At 43.2% G+C, this 21,578-nt stretch overlaps 1 protein-coding gene across 7 annotated transcripts in view; it reads left to right on the forward strand.

The window, feature by feature from the left end:
• RBPJ (recombination signal binding protein for immunoglobulin kappa J region) overlaps positions 1-21,578 on the forward strand; it is a 219,220-nt gene that overhangs the window by 107,713 nt on the left and 89,929 nt on the right. For 3 of the 7 annotated variants that reach the window (XM_060655297.3, XM_060655295.3, XM_060655298.3), the window contains exon 1: positions 8,826-9,044. The exons of 2 other annotated variants lie outside the window; for them this stretch is intronic. Coding sequence is in view for 2 of the 5 variants with exons in the window: in XM_060655293.3 (XP_060511276.1) it covers positions 8,753-8,811 (59 nt within the window). In the remaining 3 variants the exon portion in view is untranslated. 2 more of the 7 variants (XM_060655293.3, XM_060655294.3) reach the window with 2 other exon arrangements.

Raw genomic sequence — 21,578 nt, forward strand, 5'->3', positions numbered from 1 at the left:
ACTATGGTGTTCAACACTGACTCAACACAGAACCAAAAACCAGTGCAATATGTGATACATGACCAGGTGGAAAGTTTAGGAAATCAACATGTGTGTGTGTATATATATATACATATATATATATATATATATATATGTATATATATATATTCCTTTGTCAACAAATAACTGGTATTTTATGATTCATATGGTATTTTCTTGTTTTGTAAAGTGTTGTCGTTTTGTCATTGTTTGTAAAACTGGCTTTGTCTTGTTTATATCATAAAAAGAACAAGGCATATCAATCCCACGTGGAAACATTTTCTTCCAATTACATTAGCTATGAAAACTTTTGACAAATTATTAGGTTTGTACACACCAAATGTGCATTTGATTCCATTCACGTTCCACATCACTGGAGTAAATGGCCCGTTCTTTTTCTTACTTCACCTTCTTGAACTGCTGCACATGTTAGCAACTCATGTAAAGCTTAACTTGGGCCTGCAAAAAAAGAAAAAAAAAAAAAAAGATCAAATTCCCAGGGCCAAAGAATACTGTGAAAGTCAAATACATTGGAAAGAAAAGAATGAATATTTATTTTTGTTTTTCAAGTTCTCCTGAAGGCAAATCTGTGACTCATTTCCAATGCTCTCTTTATTTCTTTTAATCCTTGTTTTCCTTATAGAGTTACACAGTCTGATGGAATCCTGAACACTCTTTCAATCCCCTGTACATTTTATTGACCTTAATTAGCATGGAGTAGAAAGTGATGGGAATATTGGTATTAAAAAAGGTATGAAGTAAAAAAGGTATAAAGATGAATGAAAACCACAAGAAACTTCTCTGGAGTAAACAGTCCCAAATACCTAATGTGAGTTGTCAGGCTTTCTTAAGCACGCCATCCCATCGCATCAAACCCTGCTTTACATCCTGAGAGGCTCTCGTTGCCTATCTACAACAGGTTTCCAACCTTTTAGGACCCGTGCACCTCCGAAAATTAAATAATAATAGTGATACTGCTATTTCTAAGTGGGAGAGGCTAAAGAAATGAATTCACACCAATCTGGATAAAATTGCCACTGTAGTCAGCTGTTTATTCATTTACTTATTTTTTATTTTTTGAGAGAGAGAGAGGGTGGCACATGTGTGAGCGGGGGAGGGGCAGAGAGAGGGGGAGAGAGAAAGAATCCTAAACCGCCTCCATGCTGTCAGCACGAGCCCGAAGGAGGGCTTGCTCTCGAGACCTGTGAGATCATGATCTGAGCCGAAATCAAGAATCAGATGCTTAACCGACTGACCAACCCGGGCACCCCTATATTCAGCAATTTCAACACTGATTTTTGAAGTGTTAAAGATATTTTCACATGCTTTGCAATAATTTTCATTAGGTGAATGCAACTCATAGATTTATTGGATAAAAATAATAATGATACAAACTGACACCACCATAGCAATTATGTCCCGGGTGTCATTCTGTATGACTTAGACATAATAAACACTTTGAATCCTCATGACATAATACACATTTTGAATTCTCATGACTACCCTATGAATTAGGTGCTATCACCTCCATTTTACAGGTGAGGAAACTGAGGCACTGACAATAGGCAGTAACGTGTCTAAGGTCTTAGAGCCAGAATCCATACTACGTGGCATTGGAGCCCACGTTCTCCGTCATGAGGCTGATGTTCAATGTTTCACTGTGCCTCATTAATAGAAGATGGTGCAATTTAGTGTTAGAATAAAAGAATTGTTGAAATATGTCCCTGTGGTTTAAACCACCACAGCAAAACATGCTCCTTTCATGAATGTGCTTATGTCACTGCCACTAACTGCTTCACATACCTATTGGATATATACACTTGGGGGCTCCCAAACTCATGCCTTTTCATATTAGATAGTGTTTATTGTTTTTTAAAGAAAACTACATGCGATTACTCCCTTTAATGTGAAACTTTTTTTTCTTAAATATTTGGTTTTGAGACACACACACACACACACACACACACACACACACACAGCATGATGGGGGAGGGGCAGAGGAGGAGACACAGAACTCTAAGTGGGCTACAGGCTCTGTCTTCTCAGCACAGAGCCACACTCGGGGCTTGAACTCATGAACTGTGAGATCATGATCTGAGCTGAGGTCAGACACCCTGGCGCCCCAAAAGTGAACCCCCTTTTTCTTTTTTTAATGTTTATTTATTTTTGAGAGAGAGAGAGAGGCAGGGCATGAGCTGAGGAGGAGAAAGAGAGAGAGGGAGGCACAGAATCCGAGGCAGGCTCCAGGCTCCGAGCTGTCAGCACAGAGCCTGACAAGGGGCTCGAACTCCCGAGCTGTGAGATCATGACCTGAGCCGAAGTCGGACGCCCAACCGACTGAGCCACCCAGGTGCCCCCAAACGTGAGCCTCTTGAAGAAAGATTACATCTACCCCCTACAACAAAGATTCTCAAAGTTTGGCTCATGAACAATTTGCATCAGAATCCCTGACCAGCCTGCTAGAAATGCCTGTTCGCGGGCTTCAGCCCAGATGAACTCGTTTAGAGTCTTAGGGAGTGGGACGAAGCTGATGCCGATGCCAAGTTTTGAGGACCTTTCTGCAGGTCCTTCTTATGACCCTGTTTAGGATGCCTGCCCCCTGCTTCTACATGCACCAACCCCCCCACCTGGAGTTCCCCTGAGTACAAGATGCTTTTTCACACCTCAGAGCCTGAACATGTTGTTTCCTGTGCCTCTCATGTTTCTTCCTCCTCTGATTGTCTTCTGAACTCCCCTCCATCAAGAGTCAGTTCAATAGTCATCTCTGCAAGGTTTCCCAGGGTCCATCAGTCAACACTTAGGTGCTTCCTCCATTGTACTCCAATGCCACTAAACTACATCTGTCCTAGAATTACACAGCAGCCAGTCTGTGTACTCTGTTGGCCAGGGAGTCCCCTGAGGTCTCTGCATTATCCAGCTTTTTAAACCACCAAAGATGATGTCTGACATGGATGGTCGGGACTCTAAACTTGCTGTGTGAATGGGTTTGCTTATGAGTTCAGGGTTGCCCGATGGCTGGAGTGAAATACTGACCATTCTGCAGTTAATTCTACTGAGATGGTAGGTCAAGTACATAACTTCTATTAGTAACTAATTTTGGGGGTGCCTGGGTGGCTCAGTTGGTTAAGCGTCCAACTCTTGGTTTTGGCTCAGGTCATATCTCACAGTCTGTGGGTTCGAGCCCCATGTTGGGCTCTGGTCTGGCAGTGCAGAGCAGAGCCTGCTTGGGATTCTCTCTCTGTCTCTCTCTCTCTCTCTCTCCCTCCCCCTCCCCTGCTCATTCCCTCTCTCTCTCCCCCCTTCTCTCTCTCTCCCTCCCCCTCCCCCACTCATTCCCTCTCTCTCTCTCTCCTTCTCTCTCTCTCTTAAAATAAATAAATTAATTAAAAAATTTAGAAAATAATTTTAATAGCAAACAGAAGGGAAATAATTTTCTTTGGTCAATTATTTTTATTCTCACACATTTTTTCCCTTTTCTTTCCCCCCTTTTTAATGTTTTATATTTTGAGTAGGCAATATATGTACTTGGTACCAAACTCAAAACATCCAGGGTGCCTGAGTGGCTCAGTCGGCTAAGCGTCCAACTTCAGCTCAGGTCACGGTCTCACAGTTTGTGAGTTCGAGCCCAGAGTTGGGCTTTGTGCTGACGGCTCAGAGCCTGGAGCCTGCTTTGGATTTTGAGTCTCCCTCTCTCTGCCCCTACCTTGCTCGCACTCTCAAAAATTAAAAACAAACAAACAAACAAAAAACCAAAGCATTAAAAAAAAAAGTCAAAGTATCCAAGACAGTAGATTGTGAGATAAGTCCTCTTCTTGCGTACATCCTCCAAAGGTTGAATCCCTTATGCTGTGCAGGCATTGTTACAGTTTCTATTCCAGAGCCATTTTAGATACATAGAAGCAAAAGGTATGTATTTATCTAATACTGTTTTGTATCTTGTAGTCTAAACTTTGTGATAGCTCCATATAAGTACATGAAAAGCAGCCTGGGCTTATTAACAGATGCATACTCTTCAATTCTATGAACATATCATGATTTTTTAAAAAAATGTTTATTTTTGTAAGAGAGACAGAGTGCAAGGGGTGACGGACAGAGAGAGTGGGAGACACAGAATCTAAAGCAGGCTCCAGGCTCTGAGTTGTCAGCACAGAGCCCAATGTGGGGCTGAAACCCACGAACCATGAGATCGTGACCTGAGCCGAAGTCGGATGCTCCACTGACTGAGCCACCCAGGTGCCTGGGTTTTTTGTTTTTGTTTTAAGTTTATTTATTTTGAGAGAGACAGACAGTGTGAGCAGGGGAGGGGCCGAGAGAGGGAGAGAATGTTAAGCAGGCTCCTCCACGCTGTCAGTGCGGAACCCAACACGAGGCTGGAACCCATGAAATTGTGAGATCATGACCTGAGCTGAAATCAAGAGTCGGACGCTCAACCGAATGAACCATCCATGTGCCCTGAATATATCACGATTTTTAAATTAAGTTTTAAATTTTAAGTCCAGTATAGTTAACATACAGTGTTAGTTTCAGGTATATATTTAACTTTATTTATTTTTGAGAGAGAGAGGCAGAGCATGAGAAGGGGAGGGGCAGAGAGAGAGGGAGACATAGAATCTGAAGCAGGCTCCAGGCTCTGAGCTGTCAGCACAGAGCCTGATGCAGGGCTGGAACTCACGAACCATGAGATCATGATCCAAAGTCGGATGCATAAGGACTGAGCCGCCCAGGTGCCCCCATTTTTTTTGTTAAATAAGACACCTCTTGATTGACATTTAGGTTGTTACCAGTATTCTCTACCATCAATAATGCTGCAATATATAGGTAATTTCATACATGTGTGAGTATATTTGTAGTCTAGATTTCTAGAAATGCAACTGTAGGATTAACAGGTTAACAGTATTAACAGATTAACAAGTTGTATAAAATGGTTTCATAAAGATTATACGTATTTTCACTCTCATTAGCAACATACGTAAATACCTGTTTCTTAATATCCTTCCAATAGTGTTTTCTTTCCTGAGGTTCTAAAATGAATAAAGGAAACCCTTTGAATAAGTGTGAATTCATCTACTGGCCTAGCCCAGGAACAAGAAATTTTTTTGCAGTAAGTCAACACAGATGATTACTCTATAGGATCTCTTCTCCCCAGGCAGGCTGGCACTGGGGTATTTCTTGTTGGTCTAACCCCAATACTGTTTTCAACCCTAGGAGGCTTAGTGAGCTTCCAGAATCATTTCTCCTCTGCTGTAGAGAAGACATACTGTTCATTCTGTAAATACACACTGAGCGACTATCACTCACCAGACGTTGTTCTAGTGGCTTAGGTTTAAACAACGAATAGACAAAAGTCCCTGTCGTTATTAATGTTACAGAATAACGAGAGAAGGTAGAGAGGAAACACAACACACAGGTATGATATGTGGTATGTTAAGTTATAAGTGCTTTGGGAAAAAATAAAGAAGGGACTAGAGAGTATGAGGAGTCACTTTTGTGAAGGGTGGTCAGGGAAGGCCTCGCTGAGAAGGTGACGTTTCAGCAAAGGTTGGAAAGTGGTTAAAAAAATGAACAAGGTATCTGAAGGAAAGACCAAAAGCAGTTGATAGTGTGCCCGGTATGTCCTGGAACAGCAAGTCAGACTGCTGGTTAGAGCTCAGTGAGCAAAGGCAAGAGGAAGAGGTGAGGTCAGCGACATCAGGGGATTTGGGTAGCAGGTCAGACGGCATAAATCCTTATAGTGAAATGGGAAAACCATAAAGAGCTCCAGAGGGTTGCTCTGAATGCTCTATTGACAACAGACTGGGGGCGGGAGGCAAGAATGGAAGAAGGGAGAACCACTTAGGAGACTTTCTAGAAACAAGGCGAGGAAGGAGATGGGTCACACCGGGTTGGTAGCCATGGAGGTGTGGGAGTATTTGGACTGTGGGTCTATTTTGTAGGAATGGCTGGCATGATTTGGTTAGACTGGATGTTGGATGTGGGAGGAAAAGGAGGCAAGAATGATTCCAAGGTTTTTGGCTTAGAGAAGTGGGAGGCTGGAGTTGTCACTTACTGAAATGGGGAAAGAATGTAGGCAGTGCATGTTTTAGGGTGAAGATGATTTGTGACTTGGCTTATGGTTACCGTGGCTTTCCGTGGCTGGGACTCTCAGATGGCTATGATTCCAAATTAAGTAAATGGCCTGGACTAGACCACGACTGAAATGCCTTCTTGGAATGAAGGCTCCAACGAATCTGCCCATGGGCAGAGCTATCCCGTTCCAAATATGACTTGCACTGAGCTATAGTATTAAATATTCTTACAGCTTTTTCTCTGTGAAATATTTAGTCAAAGGGATAGGAAAATGCCCGCACACACATCATCACACATAACTAAAAATCCTGCAAACAACTCAAAAACTTGATTCCTTGTCCACTACGTAACAAGCAGAACGTGAGCCTCTATCAGAGGACTCACTGTCCTCCAAAAATCAAAACTCAATTCTAACTGAATCAAAACTAATTGCCGGTCCGTGATGTCACTAAGCCACCAGTTCCTGAGAATGCCCTGCTAAGCTGGTACAGAAACCACACCAGGACAATATGAAACGCGCCTGATTGAAGAATGTAACCACGAATTCACTGGTCCAATAATTCAAAAGAAGGGATACACTGAAACCAGTCATCGCTAAAGCATCTGATGAAACAATACCTAAAATGGAATGACTATTTCAGCAAATAGAAAGGTGAAGGAAAGCAAAGCCAACAGTTTAACTCTTATTAGTGGAAGGAAAGGAAAGTAAAACCCACAAGAACAGAAACTGATATATGGGAATTACTTCGAAAAGCTAGGAAGAGATTAGGGGAAAGAAATTTTTAAATTGTGTCCTTGAATGCGAGGCGGGCGACAGTGCAGAAGCGCAGAGAGCACTATTCTTTCCCTACCCAACTCGCGAGGCCAGCGGGTAGATCAGAAAGAAAACAACCAATTGCTAGAAGAGAGTAGCTAAGGAAATCTGAACTTGTTTTAAACCAAGTAAAGTGGTGGCCAGACTAGGTGACTCAGAGGCATGACTCAAACCCGACAGTGGGGGCCGTCAGCTCCCGGAGGCCGGGGGTGCGGCGTCAAACACATTTTAGGAAAGTACCCGGCTCGAGGAAGGCGACAGGAAACCTCCCCGGGGGATCGGCCTGGGGCTCCTCCTGCCCTACAGTCTGACCTCTTACCAAAAGCACCAAGAGGAGTTTCTAATCTCCTGGCTTCCCCTTCTTGCTTTACAGCCCGCCCACCCCGCCACCCATTTTTCTTCCACAAAGTGTCACGCGGCGTGTGTGTGCAACACGTCGTGCCCCCTCCCAGCGGCCTTCAGCCCCGCGCTCCCCGCCACGCGCCCACCCGCCCCGCCTCCGCGGCGAGCCGCTCCCTTCCCACCCCGCCCGCCGCCCGGGCACGCGCGGCACGAACAGCGCCTGGAGCTGCACTAGACAAACACCTGTCCCGCCTGGGCTCCGCGAGATTTGGGGGCGAAAGCATAGGCAACAGTGGGCGCGTTCTCGCGAGGTTTAGGAAATTTCCCACGGCCCGTGTTGTGTCTGAGTTGAGTAGTGGAAGGCGGTGGGAAGGAGGTGTAGCGTGAGACTGGGCTGCCCGCATTGGGCACATGCGCAGTGCCGCTCGCGCGTGCCGCGCCAATCCTGCAGCGCCTTCAGCAGGTCTCCGGCAGCGGATTCCAGTTCTCCGGGTTTTGGGGCTCCCTACAGGAGGCAGTGCTCGATCTGGGAATCTCTAGGAATTGAAAGGGCAAGGCTGGCGGGGGCGGGGGTGGGGGTGGGGGTGGGTTGGAGGTGGAGAAAGGGATGTTGCAGGTAGGAAGAAGGGGTCAGGATTCAGGCCCTTCTTCCTCCTGGTAAATGCCCAGACGGACCAAGTTGGCTCCGGTGTTTCCAGGGTTAGGTTGCCTGAAGTACGTTTCGGGCAGCGACCAGCGTCCTTCACTCTGCCAGGCCCACGGGAGGACCTGGGCAGGGTCTGCCCCCATTACCCCTGCGTTCACACACGGCTGGGGACTGCGATCAGATGCTAAAAAGGCTCACACAGCAGGCCAATCTGCGCCCCTGGTTTGAGTGCGGCACCCCTGGTTTGAGTGCGGGGTGGCGGAGTGTTGGCTCTCAATTCCAACGCAGTTTTCACTTCTGGAGAAAACTGCGCAGAGCCCTAACATGCGTGAGAGAGGTAGACATGAGGGGTGTCTTTGCCAGAGGCCTTGGCCTGACCTCGTTTCACACCCAAGGAGAAGAAAGTTAAGTCCACAGAGCTGAACTGCAAAAGTTTTCCATTTACAGAGCTCTGGAGGGTCAGCCCACGTTGTAACTTGTCTGTCTATGCGCTAGCACGGGGGACCCAATGAGCGAAGACAGTTCTAGGTTTGTCACTTGCAGAACTCCAGGCATCTCTGTAGCTCCAGCATCTAACGCTGACATTAGCATAAGGGAGGCGTCCAATGAACGTCTGAATGAATGAAAAGGGCTGGGAACCAGAGTGAGCGGGAAGCCACTTGGAAAACACCCATTTGAGGAGGTGTTTCATCTAGGCCTGTGAAACGCGGCAGATTTTCCCAGGACCCCTCCTCCCTTCCCCTCGGCCCCGCCTCCTGACCCCTCCATTCCCCGTCCCCGTTGTAATCCCCTCCGGTTTTCCTCAGTCTCCACGTACGTCCCTCAGGGCGCGTCCCAAAACCCGGATAACCGGAGCGCTCCCCATGGACCACACTGAGGGCTCGCCCGCGGAGGAGCCGCCTGCGCATGCTCCATCGCTTGGGTAGGTTTCCAGGGAAGGCAGCGAGCAGGCTCCCCTACTCCGCGGGCGGCGCGAGGCGTCTGGCTCTTCGCGGCGGCTGCGAGGGGAAAAGAAGCGCGGGGGCTGGGTGGAATTGAGGAGTGAGGGAAAAGGGAAGGGGCGGGGGAGAGGGACCAGGGAAGGCGTCAGGGGGAATCTCGCGAGGGTTGGAGTTTTGGCGAGAGTTTGTGGAAGATGGCGCCTGTTGTGACAGGGTAAGTCTGGGGGAATCGGAGCGCTGGGAATCGGGAAAGTTGCGGGCGTCTCGCAGCCCGTGGCGGGCAGCGTGTTCGGGGGCCGCGGCGCGCTTGGCGTCCGGGGCCGCGGGGGCGGCGTCGCGTGCGTCGAGCGCGGCGGCGGCGGCGGCGTGTGGCCGTGCGCTCCCCGCTCTGCGCCGCCGTGGCTCGGGCTCTCGCGCGTGAGGGCGGGCGGCGGCGGCGGCGGCGACGCCGGCGGGTGCGGGCGTGAGTGGAGCCGGGCGCGCGGGGCCCGCGGGCGCCGTGCCCGCCGTGCCCGTCGCGCGCCTCTCGCGCCGCCGCCCGCGGGCCCTGCTTCCCGGCCCCGCGCAGCTTTGTTCCTCCGGGCGGTCGCCGCCTCCTCGCCCGGCCGGTGCCCCCGGCCCCGGGCGCTTTGTCTTTCCCCGCTGCCCCCCGCGACTCTCTACCCCCGGCCCTTTGTTTCACCGCCTTGGGCGCTTTGTCCGACCCGTCGCGCCCCGCATCCCTTTTCCATCTCCTCATCTCAGCTGTCCTTCCTCCCGTGCCCCTTTGTTGTGCCATTCTCTACTCGGTAGCTCCGTGACCTGCCATAGCCCAGGCACCAGATTTCTGCCTTTTAATTTTTCTTCCGTTTTCTCACTTGTTTTCCTCTCACCTTTCCGTTTGGCACTTGATCACCCCCAGAGTCTTTGTCTCCCCCATCCAGTGGCTTATTCGCTTGGCATCCCCCTTTCCCTCTCATCATCGGTTGATTTATCCACTACCCACGGAGTATGTCGGCTGAACTGTCTCAGCCTCGGGGACTCCATCTGGTGCTCCCGCGAGCAGACAGACCCTACGGTTTGTTGTTGTTTCTGTGGGTCTTAAAGATGCATGGGGATACTTAGTTTCCTCCTCGGCGCTCAGCACCCTTTTCTCTTGGGATTACGTGCACAACCCCCCCCCCCCCCCCTTTCTCTCGGGATTACAGTGTCTCCAGTTCTCTTCGCGGTCTCTTTGGGCCCTGGTTGTTTTGCTTGGAAACAGTAGCCCTGGAAAAAGATCTGGTCTCTTGGTTATTGCTCCCCCCCGCCCCCTCCACCGCCCGCTCTTAGGCTGTTTCTGACGGCCTAGGCCAAGGGCAGCTGTCGTAGCTTTGCCTCTGGGTTACCTGAGGGTATTGTAGGACGGTTAGAAGAGGTGCGAGGTATCCTTTTCCTGCTGGTGTGTGAGACTAGTTTCAGATATCCACACTGAATATTCATTTTGTACGTGAACAGTAGTAGAGTGAATTTTGATGTTAAAGGACTTGTGAGTATTCGGATTGAAAATGTCAGCATTTTCTAGACTCTAGTTCTAGAGTTTATTTTAGCAGTAACTCCTGCCTAAGGAAAAAGGGAGGCATCCTGCTTGGGAATTTGATATAAATATTTTACTTTTTCTTAATCTTTAGATAGTTTATAGTTGTATGTTTTTGCTCTGTAGATTTGTGACAACCGTTCTGTCCCATCTTTGGAGTTGAAATGAGGAACACGCTTAATTAAGAGTGCAGTTTCTGGTTGATGAATACTGCTTCTAGAATCTTCGTGGAATGCATTAATCAAATGCAATTAAAAGACATTTAAGTAATAGTCTTAGGTAAAGTCACTTCTAATGTTAAAGGAGCTTTAAATTGTTCAGAGTGCTTATTGTTATGGTAATGTAAAAACTGGGCGTTGTGTGTGGGGGTGGGGGAGAGTTGGTGTGGTGTATTTAAATAGCCTGAATATTCTGGTGCTGGGGATAAGAAGTTTTTGATTTACCAGGATTACTAGACTGAATATACTGTTCACAAGTTTTTTCCCCCTACTAGTGGATCACTATTTTTAGAAGTTGTGTTACCCACAAAATCATTTGGAGTGTCATTTCCTTTATAAACTAAAATTCCACGTAAAGTGATGCTTAGTAGAGGATGTACAAGATTTAGTGTGGGGAATGTTGGTGCAGTAGAAATCTTTTTTTTTTTTTTTTTTTTTTTTGAAGGCTGTGATTAGAATTAGTAGTTTGAGTTTTAATTAATGGAAAATGACGTTTCATAATTGATACGTGAGGGTTTTGTGAAACTTTGTTTTCAGTCTGGGTTCCATGAGTGGATTTTACCAGTAATCATTTGTCTCCCATACTTGTTCTTTGTGCATAACCATTCTGTTGCAGGTAAAATCTTGAGTGCGCTTTTTCTGACAGTAAGCAAAGTATAAATATGGTGTAATAATGGGAGGTATTTTGTTCTGACTTGTACGTGTAAGAATGATCACACAAACATCATAAAAACTACTTTCACAAATTGTTTTTTGTTTCTGAATTGAATAAGAGTTTTATTTTGTGATCAAATAAAATGTTGCTTTTACTAAATTATATCAAAAACAGCATATTTAGAAACATACGGGATGGGTTGTGGTTGGGAAACTTTCATTCTGATTATTCACTATAAAAGCTTTAAATTTATTGTCCATTCATATTGTAAGTTGGTCTGCAGAGTGTGTTTTCAGGGAAAAAAATATAAGGTGCTCACTTTCCAGATCTATTTTAGGCGAAAGATTTATACGATCTGAAGAGAAATCAGAGCATCCAGATCTATTTTAACATACGCTTCTAGGTATTAGATTTTAAGCAGTTAGGTTTGTTAAAAAGTTACCAATTGTCCAATAACAGATTTCTATCAATGTCTTTTAAAGGGGTAAGGTAAAAAATGGTTTGTGGGGGTGTGGGGGGGGGGGGAAGCCATTCTTGCCAGCTGTAATTTATTAAATAATCTTTGGCACTCTGGATGGATAAGGTGTTAGTGAAAAAATGGTGTGTTTGAAAGTTCTCACAAATCTTAATTCTAGTATTGGGTCATTTTAAAAATAAAATTTAAAAACCTAGGATGTGGCTTTAAAACATTTTTTGCTTCCTCCTAATACTAAATTTCATGTTATTTCAACTAGGGGCAGTATTTTCTCATGGATTGACTAAAAGTTGTTATTCTTGGCATCTGGCTTTATGATTATTTCCAAGTTACTCTACTTCCCCTGGGCCAATTTCCTAACTATGTAGTAAAATGGGAATTGTAATAACTTGCCACATCTGCACAGGATTGCTGTGCCGTAGGATTTGCAGAGAGCATCCTTGGATAAAAGGTGTAGTAAAGTCTAGGAATTGTTACCAAAATAAGCTGATGTGAAGTAGGTCATATTTTACAGGAAGTCAAGTAGGAGGTTATGAACGAAGTTCTTGGCAAGTTGCAATGGTGATAGTGGGATAAAAAAAATGAAAATATGCATTATAGCTTGGGTAAATAAAACCAATACGTTTTTCCCCCTATAGGCTTAGACGGAGACGGCTAAGTATAACAAATTACAGGTGACGTGTGTGTTGTATAAGAAACTGAAAATCGGTCAAACTCCTAATAATATGTTGTAAAGTTGTGGGATGTTTTCCCTCTATTGATTTGTTTTCTGCATGTGGTAATATTTTTTCAAGTTTTTATTTTATGCATGTGGCAATATATATTTTTTAATGGTAGCACAAAATGTTTTTACTAGACTGTAGGTCAAATTTGTTCATAGTAATGACTGATTTTTAGTATACCTTATAGTTTTCAAAGCTTTGTTATTTGCTCTAAAGAATATTTTCTAACAACCAGGACCATAAATTTCAGGGTTGGCCCTCGGTCGAGGAGAGTTTCACATTTGGGAGATGCTCAGTAGATACTGAACACACGAAAACTGTTGCTTCTCTGTTCCAGGTAGATGATAACATGTCCCAGCTAAGTTCCCCAAGCTAGGTTTCTGGATTCCTCTCTCACACTAACTCTTCACATTTAGTCACTTACAACTGAAACTTTCTCTCCTGAAAAATCTCTTGAATCTGTCTCCTTCACCCCTACTGCCACAATTCTTGTTCTCCTTTCTCACCTGGATTACTATAAACATTGGCAGCTTCCTTTTTGTTTGTAGACTCAACTCCTTCATCCAGGTTCCACACCGTCTAAAGAGCAAATCTGATCACTTCATTTCTTAGTTTAAAAACCTTTCAATGGCTCCCCCTAGCAGTCTTCATTAAAGAGGCAGTGGAGTAGAGAGTTGTAGTTCACATTTAGAATTTAATCTGAACTGGATTCCAATTCTGTCTCTGCCTCTTAAAACCTCTGTAACATTGTAAAGTGATCTAACTTTCCTTGCCTTTTCCGTCAATTGTAAGATAATTATTTTTCGTTCAGTGGGACTTGAGGATTAAATGCAAGAAAACATTTAGTAGGATGTCTGGCACATAGCAGGTGCTCAAAAAATGTTAGTGTGGCATATAGGGTCCTCTATTTCATTCACTTTATCTCCATCTGAACTGTTGATACTTCCCTTCATCATCAGTGCTCCAGCTGTATTTAAGAATCTGTAGTTTCCTGGATGGATTTAGCAATTTAATGTGCATGAAAAGTGCTGGTATTGGGTTATTATTCAAGACATAAATCTGAGGATGGTCTACCAGGATCTAACAGGCTAGCTTCCTTGCCTCTTCCATGTGTTCTTAAAGGAGTCAGTATAATTCTCTTGTGCCGTGCTGAGTTGTAATTGTCACACTCAAAGGCTTATAGTTATCTGGTGGCAGATACTGTGTGTGTGTGTGTGTGTGTGTCTGTGTGTGGTCATTTATATATTCTTATACCCAAAAGAGTGGCCAGTACATGATAGGGACTCAGTAAAAAGGTTTTTTGAACAAATGACTCGTACTTTGAAACCTTGTTGCAAACTGGTTCCTGTAGGCAGAATTTGATATATACAGGGAATGTATTGATTCTGTAGGGAATTTAGTTGCTGAGGTACCCAAAGGAATTGATATTTTCAGCTACAGGCAGTCTCATAGCCTATGAGAACATTATAGTAAAATCTTAGAATCTCCTTTTGGATTATACTGTATTGTTTGTGCAAAACTGACAAGCTTAAATTTCACATTTTGTTTTTTGCATGGTTGGCGAGTGTTTCTCAAAAGGTTCTATTATTTTTTAATGTTTTAAGTCCTTAGATGCATAGCGATGTATGTTGAAACTTAAGACTCTCTGGACTGCTTTTTTGGGTGTGTGTGTGGGGGCGGGGGGAGATCCATGCCACTGAATGAAATAATAACTTGATAATCTTCAGGAAGCCTCAGGAATTGTGGACAAATTACCTATGATTTCTCCAAGCTTCATGTTCTACCTCTATATAAAAGGGAATGATAATTTTGTTGTATTTATCTGACAGGTATCGTGGCTATCAAGTAAGGTCAAATATGTGAAATTGTAAAGTTCAAATAAAAACATGTATGTTTAAGTGATTTGTAAAGAGTAAAGCACTGTATACAAGTATTTTAGTTGTAACAATTGGTTTCTTCTGGTAACCTTTCATAGGCAGGGTTCAAGATGGGCTTTTTATTTTGTAACCTGTGGTTTGTGGGTCATGTTTTAGGAAGGCAGCAGTGTATTTAGTGCAGTGGACCGCAGCCCTTGAAATATGTATTTTGGCATTTTGAGCAGACATATTTGGTAAATTACTGCTTGACCATGGATGTTGCCATTAAGTCACCCCCAACTTTTGGGGTCTCCTTGTTACTGCTTTCCTCTCTGCCTGGACAGTGGTGGTAATAATGTAGGAATGTTGAATGCCCAACTGCTACCATCTTTCATACACCCTGCCCACAGTTCTGGATGCCCCTTAGGCCTGGCACAATATCGTGGTGTCACTTATGCCTCATTAGGCCTTTTTCTGCTTCAGGGGATGAAATGATATCCTAGTGGTATGAAAAAGATAATGTGTTTCCTGAACATACTTCTGAGGAAAAGCAAGCATTAGAGGCATTGTGGCTTGGGTTGTATAATTGGTAGTAATTACCGATCTGCATAAATATTTGTGTAGGTTTGTTATGCTGAGACAGTATATAATGATAAGCACGACAGTTTTTTAGTCCGATTGGTTATGTTCATGGCAGTCTTGGAAATATCTGCACTATTTTAAGTTTACAAAACAGTATAGAAACCACTGTTTCTTAGGTATTCTAAGTTGCAAAAGCCTTGAGATGAAAATGCTGCACCTGTTGGATGTGAGCTAGAATATGCTAGAAAATCAAATTGCCTCTTTTTAACTCCTCATCCATGCTTCCTTTCCTATATTTGATAGTTTTAACTTGGCCTTAGAGCTAATGTGTCTTCTGTGCATTATTAATCAGATGATAGAATTATAAATGAATAAGAGTGTATTTCTCATAAAAAGTTTATATAACCAGGAAAAACGTTGCTCACTTTATGAAATCCTGTTATTTTTTATTAGTGTGACAAAGATTCTAAGGTAACTAATACTGCAGTTATATAACAGAAAGTATAGAGCTAGTGTTGTGGGTTTTTTTCTTTATTATTATGAACAATTTATTTTGGAACTAGTCTTGCTCCAGACAGAACATAGTAGCTTTAGGCTGGTTTGCATAATTGAAGGAAGGGTATTTGTTCCCTCATTGGAAAACTGCAGACCCACTAAGATCTTATCTTATTTTGCTAGCGTACCTTGTTTTTATTTTATTTTTTTTATGGACCTTATTTTTTAGAGCAGTTTTAGGTTCACAGCAATATTGAGGGGAAGGTACAGAGATAACCCATGTTCTCCCTGCCCCTGTACATAAATAGCCTCCTTCATTATCAACACCCCCCAGCATAGTGGTAGATTTGTTGTAATTGATAAACTTACGGGGCACTTGGGTGGCTCCGTTGGTTGAGCGTCTGACTTTGGCTCAGTTCATGGTCTCATGTTTCGGGAGTTCAAGCCCCGTGTTGGGCTCTGTGCTGACAGCTTGGAGCATGGAGCCTGCTTCAGAGTCTGTCTCCCTCTCTCTCTCTCTGCCCCTCCTCCGCTCACTCTCTGTCTCTTTCTCAAAAAATAAACATTAAAAAAAAAAAACTTAACATCAACACGTTATTATCTATGTCTGTAGTTTACCTTAAACTTCTTTGGGTTTGAACAAATGTAAATGTATCTACCGGTGTGGAATCCTACAGTAGTTTCATTGCCCTAAAAATCCTCTGTGTTCTGCCTACTCATCCCCTCCCCAACCCTACCTCCTGACAACCACTGAACTTTTTATTATCTCCACAGTTTCCAGCATACTTTTTCAATTCATTTAACTTTTGGTTTGAGTCTGAGAAAATCTTTCGCTCAAAAAGTTATATAGTTCTGTACAAAGCTCCTGATCCATATACCAACTGGAGGAAGTGGAAACATTGAGGTCCCCCGTCATGAAGGGGTGGGGAGGGTGATTCAGGGAAATGAGTGTAACCATGCTTTGGTGGTTCTTCAGTGTAACTGCAGAAATAATGTTTTAAACAGTTGTTGAGCACGTAATAGGTATGACTGCCATGTATTGGTCTTAAAAAGAAGTTGTCCAGTGAAGCTTATGATTTAGTGGAAAGCAAACAGAGCGTTATAATAAGGGAAGTTATAAGTACTGTAACATGTATAATGGTGGGAACACAGAGGTGTGAATGATTATCTTAAATGGAGGAGAGTTCATAGAAAAGGTGAGAGTTGATAGGGGGGTGTTAGGAAATCAAACTGGAAGAGTGTTTGGGTCTTCTTGGAGGACCTTGAGTGCTAAGGATTTGGATATCAATCAGGGATGGGGGCAGGAAGGCTTGAACATTTTTTGAAGAGGTGTGGCTGGGTGTAATCTGTAGAATAGAATGGGATGGATGGAGACCAAAAGAGAAATATAATCAGGGTCTGATCTTGATGGTAGTAGGCTTATCAATGGGAAGAACAAAGCAGCTCTTTTTGAGACAGGATGATATAGGAAGCTTTGGAATCTGTGCACTGTAGATCTATGGCTATGAGCATTCACTTAATCTGTCTTGCCATTGTCTGAAAAATCGGAGAAGATAATACTTCATGGTATTGTTGTGAAGATTAAATGAGATATGGGATATAAAATGCCTAGCTCAGTTCTGGGAGTAGTAGGTGGACTCAATAAATACGTCCTTCTCTTCCCCCTCTCTGGAGAATTTAAAGGATAGGATGGAGAGTGGGCAAGGGTGGAAAGGAGAGTGGGGAGGAAAAAATGGAACGATTGAAACTTGGGTAAAGCAACTAGAAGTAGGAAAGTCTGAGTGATGTGAGCAGGTACAGGAGAATCTGCCTGATAGTGTTTTGTTTCTTTTAGCTTTTAAACAACTGCTGAATACTTACTTTTGCGTATTTCTGTAACAATTTTGTATACTTTGGTAACATTTAACATCTTTCTGCGTTACACGAATAGATCTGTGTCGAGTATCCCTCCCTCTCTCTCTGATTTGTCAGCGAGCTCCATAAAGACAGGATCAATATTTTACTTATCTTGTATAATTATGGTACAGCTGTTATCAGCTAGAATGTTACCTGCTGGATGAATAGGACTTGAATGGATTTAATTATATATAATGCTTGCCACTAGGTGGCACTTAGTCTAAGTGATAAGGCTGACATTCAGCATAGTTGGTCTATGAAAAACCCGTGGAGAAACTTGACCTCCTGGATTATGTTCAGCTTTCTGCCATTTCTGGACCATACTTTTTGAAGTAGAATACGAAACATTAGCAAACTGAAAACCCATAGTGTTGAAAAATAGAAAAAGCATAATGCCATTTCAACATGTCCTCTAGAAAAAAGCTGAAAGGAGAGGCTCAGTGAAATGCCACAAGTGACCAAACTCTCCATCTCCAAATGTATTGACAGTGAAGCCTGGTGGTTAGAGTTTAGGCTATAGTTTCTAAGGTTAAAGGAGGAGACTTTGGGAATTTGCTTCTTATTGGACTTAATGAAAGATGATGAAGTGTGGTTTGTAAGGATACTAGACTGTGATTCTGTATTCTTATTTATATTTTGGTATATTATATTCTCCCTGTAACATACCCTATAATTATATCTTGTGTGACAAATGTTACAGATTATTAAATCCATGCCATTCAGGAAACGTCAGAGCTGGAAAAGATCTTCTAATCATATGTTCTAAAGTCACCACTCATTTAAACGTAGGCACAGATGGACTGAATAATTTCCAGTTGGCTAATGGCTGAGACACATTCAATGAATGAGCTGAGACTAGTTCTAGCATGCTTTTTGGGGAGAGACTTGTGCTGGTCTTTTACTCTCTTCAATTTATACCACTCAGCTCCGTTTTTTAAAAAAATATTTTAATTTAACTTTTAAAAAAAATTTAATGTTTATTTTAGAGAGAGCGCGAGCGAGCGTGCAGGTGGGGAAGGGGCAGAGAGGGACCGAGACACAGAATCCCAAGCAGGCTCCAGGCTCGGAGCTGTCAGCACGGAGCCTGACACGGGGCTCAAACCCATGAGCTGTGAGATCGTGACCTGAGCCCAAGTTGGATACGCAACTGACTGAGCCACCCAGGCATCCCCATTCAGCTACCTTTTAATGTCACATGCACTTTGCTTTCTTTTTCTTTCTGTGAGTGCGGTCTTCGACCAAGAATACAAATCTCTCATCTCCGAGCCTGGTTGGAGTGATACTGCCAGTGTTGCTTAATAAACGGTCAGCTCTGGGGCACCTGGGTGGCTCTGACTCTGACTTAGATCATGATCCCGCAGTTCGTGAGTTTGAACCCCACATGGGACACTGTGATGTGAGCTCAGACAGAGTCTGCTTCAGATCTTCTGTCCTCCTCTCTCTGCTCCTCCCCTGCTTGCACTCTCTCAAAAATAAACAAAACAAAATAAACGGTCAGCTCTGAGCCTGCCGTTCTTACCTCCTCTGCTGTCTTCCTTCTTGATGCTGCTTGTGTTCTTTATCTTGTATTTCTGACTGACCAGGGTGGCCTCTTTTAGAACACATTTCTTCTCAATGCACACTTCTCACCCAGTGTGCTTTAGCCATCCTTCCTCAAGAACTGTCTTGGTTCAGTTACCCCTGGCTCAGCCCAGCCTCTCTGCCTCTTGCCTCTCTAGCATCTTAGTTCTGCCACTTGCACTAAATTGCAGCTGGTTGTTTCCAAAGCCTCTGTTAGAGAAAATGGAAGGACAGAAGAGGAGATTGAGAAAAAGAAGATGGTCATATAGGGAAGGAGGCCACAACTTGAAATTTTATAGTGAAAGATAGGCTCATTTGTGAGCCTAATGATTTTCATACAGTGAGTTTTCTAGTGTGTATTTCAAGGCAGTATCATTCTCTTGACTGTGGAATTCATTAAGTGTGTTGTATCTGTCATCTGTGCTTATTCAAATGTCAAGGAAGTGAATTAAATCCATTTCAGCATTCCAGAGGTAGTAGTGATAGTTTTAGTAATTTACTTACAGCTTATAATGAGTGCCATTATTTGATTAAATGGATCACACTGCATTAGTGGGAGTTGCCAGTTCACTATTATAATGTTTAAAAAACAAACTTGGTAGCTGTAGCTTTCAAAGATTCTTTCCTAATTATTGATAAACAAGCCATTTTTCATCCTGGCCTCCCCCCCCCCCCCCCCCCCCCAGTATAGGGGAAATACTTTTCCATATAGGATTTTACCTAGACGATACATATCACTGACATAAGCCTAGTTTCCAGGGTGCAATTCCTGAAAGTTGTCAGTTGGTCAATTAAATATCTTAAATTACATTAGGATTTAAATTAACATGGAGGCTTAGATGTGCAGTTGATTTATTTTTTCATCTCATTTTAGCTTGTTTTTCTAGTTATTTCAAGGAAGTGACTGTATTGATGTGGAAGTTTTTCTTAAGGGTTAATTAGTGTCATCTGTAAACAGTTACCTTGATTATTTTTTGTGTTGGAAAAATCACTCCTATAAGAAATTCAAAAGTTATTTAAATATGTCATGGAAAGTCAGCCATGGTAGTCTTCCACCAGGAAATTAACTACTGTGAACAACTGGGAGTATAGTTTTCAACTTTTTCTTTTATTTAAAAAAAAAAAAAAAAATTTAACGTTTATTTATTTTTGAGACAGAGAGAGACAGAGCATGAACGGGGGAGGGTCAGAGAGAGAGGGAGACACAGAATCTGAAGCAGGCTCCAGGCTCTTGAGCGGTCAGCACAGAGCCCGATGCGGGGCTCGAACTCACGGACCGCGAGATCATGACCTGAGCCGAAGTCGGACGCTTAGCCGACTGAGCCACCCAGGCGCCCCGCAACTTTTTCTTTTAAAGTGGAAATGCTGACATTCTGTTTATTACGTCAATAGTTTAGCAAACATTAAGAAGTTTTAGGGAGTTGACATTTTGTTGAATATCTGCTGAGTCCTCAACTACGTTGTGAGGGAGATGGTATCTCCATTTTATAGATAAGTCTGAGGGTCAGGAATTTAGTAATTTAATTCAAGTTCACACAGCTTTACTTCTGCCTCTGCCATTTACTGTACCCTACCTAAATGGTAATCACCTGAAAGCTTCAAGCCCCTTGGAAGCTGCAAGCAAGCAATCCCAGAAAGAAGTCTAACAAAGGCTTTAAGGAAAAGGGGATTATATTAGATTATTACTTCAAATAAAGTATTAGATTACTCTCTGTTAGAGATTACTTTAAAAATAAATCTGTGTTCTAGAAATTAGATTTGACTAAATCTAGGTTTAGTCAAAGTTAGATTTGACTATAACTGTATTCTTATGGAATGTGTCTTTTTCTTATTTTGTGTAACAAGTTTTTATTTTTTAGATGATACTTTCTGTCAACTTTATATAAAGTATTTTGTCAAAGATTTCCATTTGTCATTCAATTTTACTTATTGTCTTAAATGGTTTAAAAGTTTTTACGTAATCCAGTTTGTAGTTTGTCCTTTTGCTTTGTGTTTTGCTTGTCTTCCTCACCCCTAAGATTATGAAGGCATTCTTATGTTTTTCTTATAAATGTCCTTTTACAATTTTTTTTTTTTCAACGTTTTTTTATTTATTTTTGGGACAGAGAGAGACAGAGCATGAACGGGGGAGGGGCAGAGAGAGAGGGAGACACAGAATCGGAAACAGGCTCCAGGCTCCGAGCCATCAGCCCAGAGCCTGACGTGGGGCTCGAACTCACGGACCGCAAGATCGTGACCTGGCTGAAGTCGGACGCTTAACCGACTGCGCCACCCAGGCGCCCCATGTCCTTTTACAATTTAAGAAATGATTTATCCCTTTAACCTTTCTGGGATGTTTTTGTTTGGTTGTTTGGTTGGTTGGTTTTTTTGCTGTGTTATGTGATGTAGAGGCTGACCTTATTTTTTCCAAATGTATAACCAAATGTACAGCTTTGTTTTCATATACTCATTTTTTTCTGTCTTATGTTTTAAAGGGTTGTGGCTCTTAAAATGAGGTCTTTGGACCAGCAGCAATGGGATAATCTGGGAACTTGTAAGAAATGCACATTCTTTCACACTCTACCCCAAACCTCCTATGTCTGAAGCTCTGGAGGTGAGGAGTCCAGCAGTCTGTTTCCCTCCAGGTGGTTCTGGTGCCAGTTGGAGTTTGTAAAACACCGTGAGAACTCTTTAAGGAAGGGCAGGCCCTCTGTTTGTGTGCAAGATCCCATCTCTTCTCAGCTACTCTAGAACA

The sequence above is a fragment of the Panthera onca genome, chromosome B1 (assembly GCF_046562875.1).
Source record: "Panthera onca isolate mPanOnc1 chromosome B1, mPanOnc1 haplotype 2, whole genome shotgun sequence".
Classification (NCBI taxonomy): Eukaryota; Metazoa; Chordata; class Mammalia; order Carnivora; family Felidae; genus Panthera; species Panthera onca.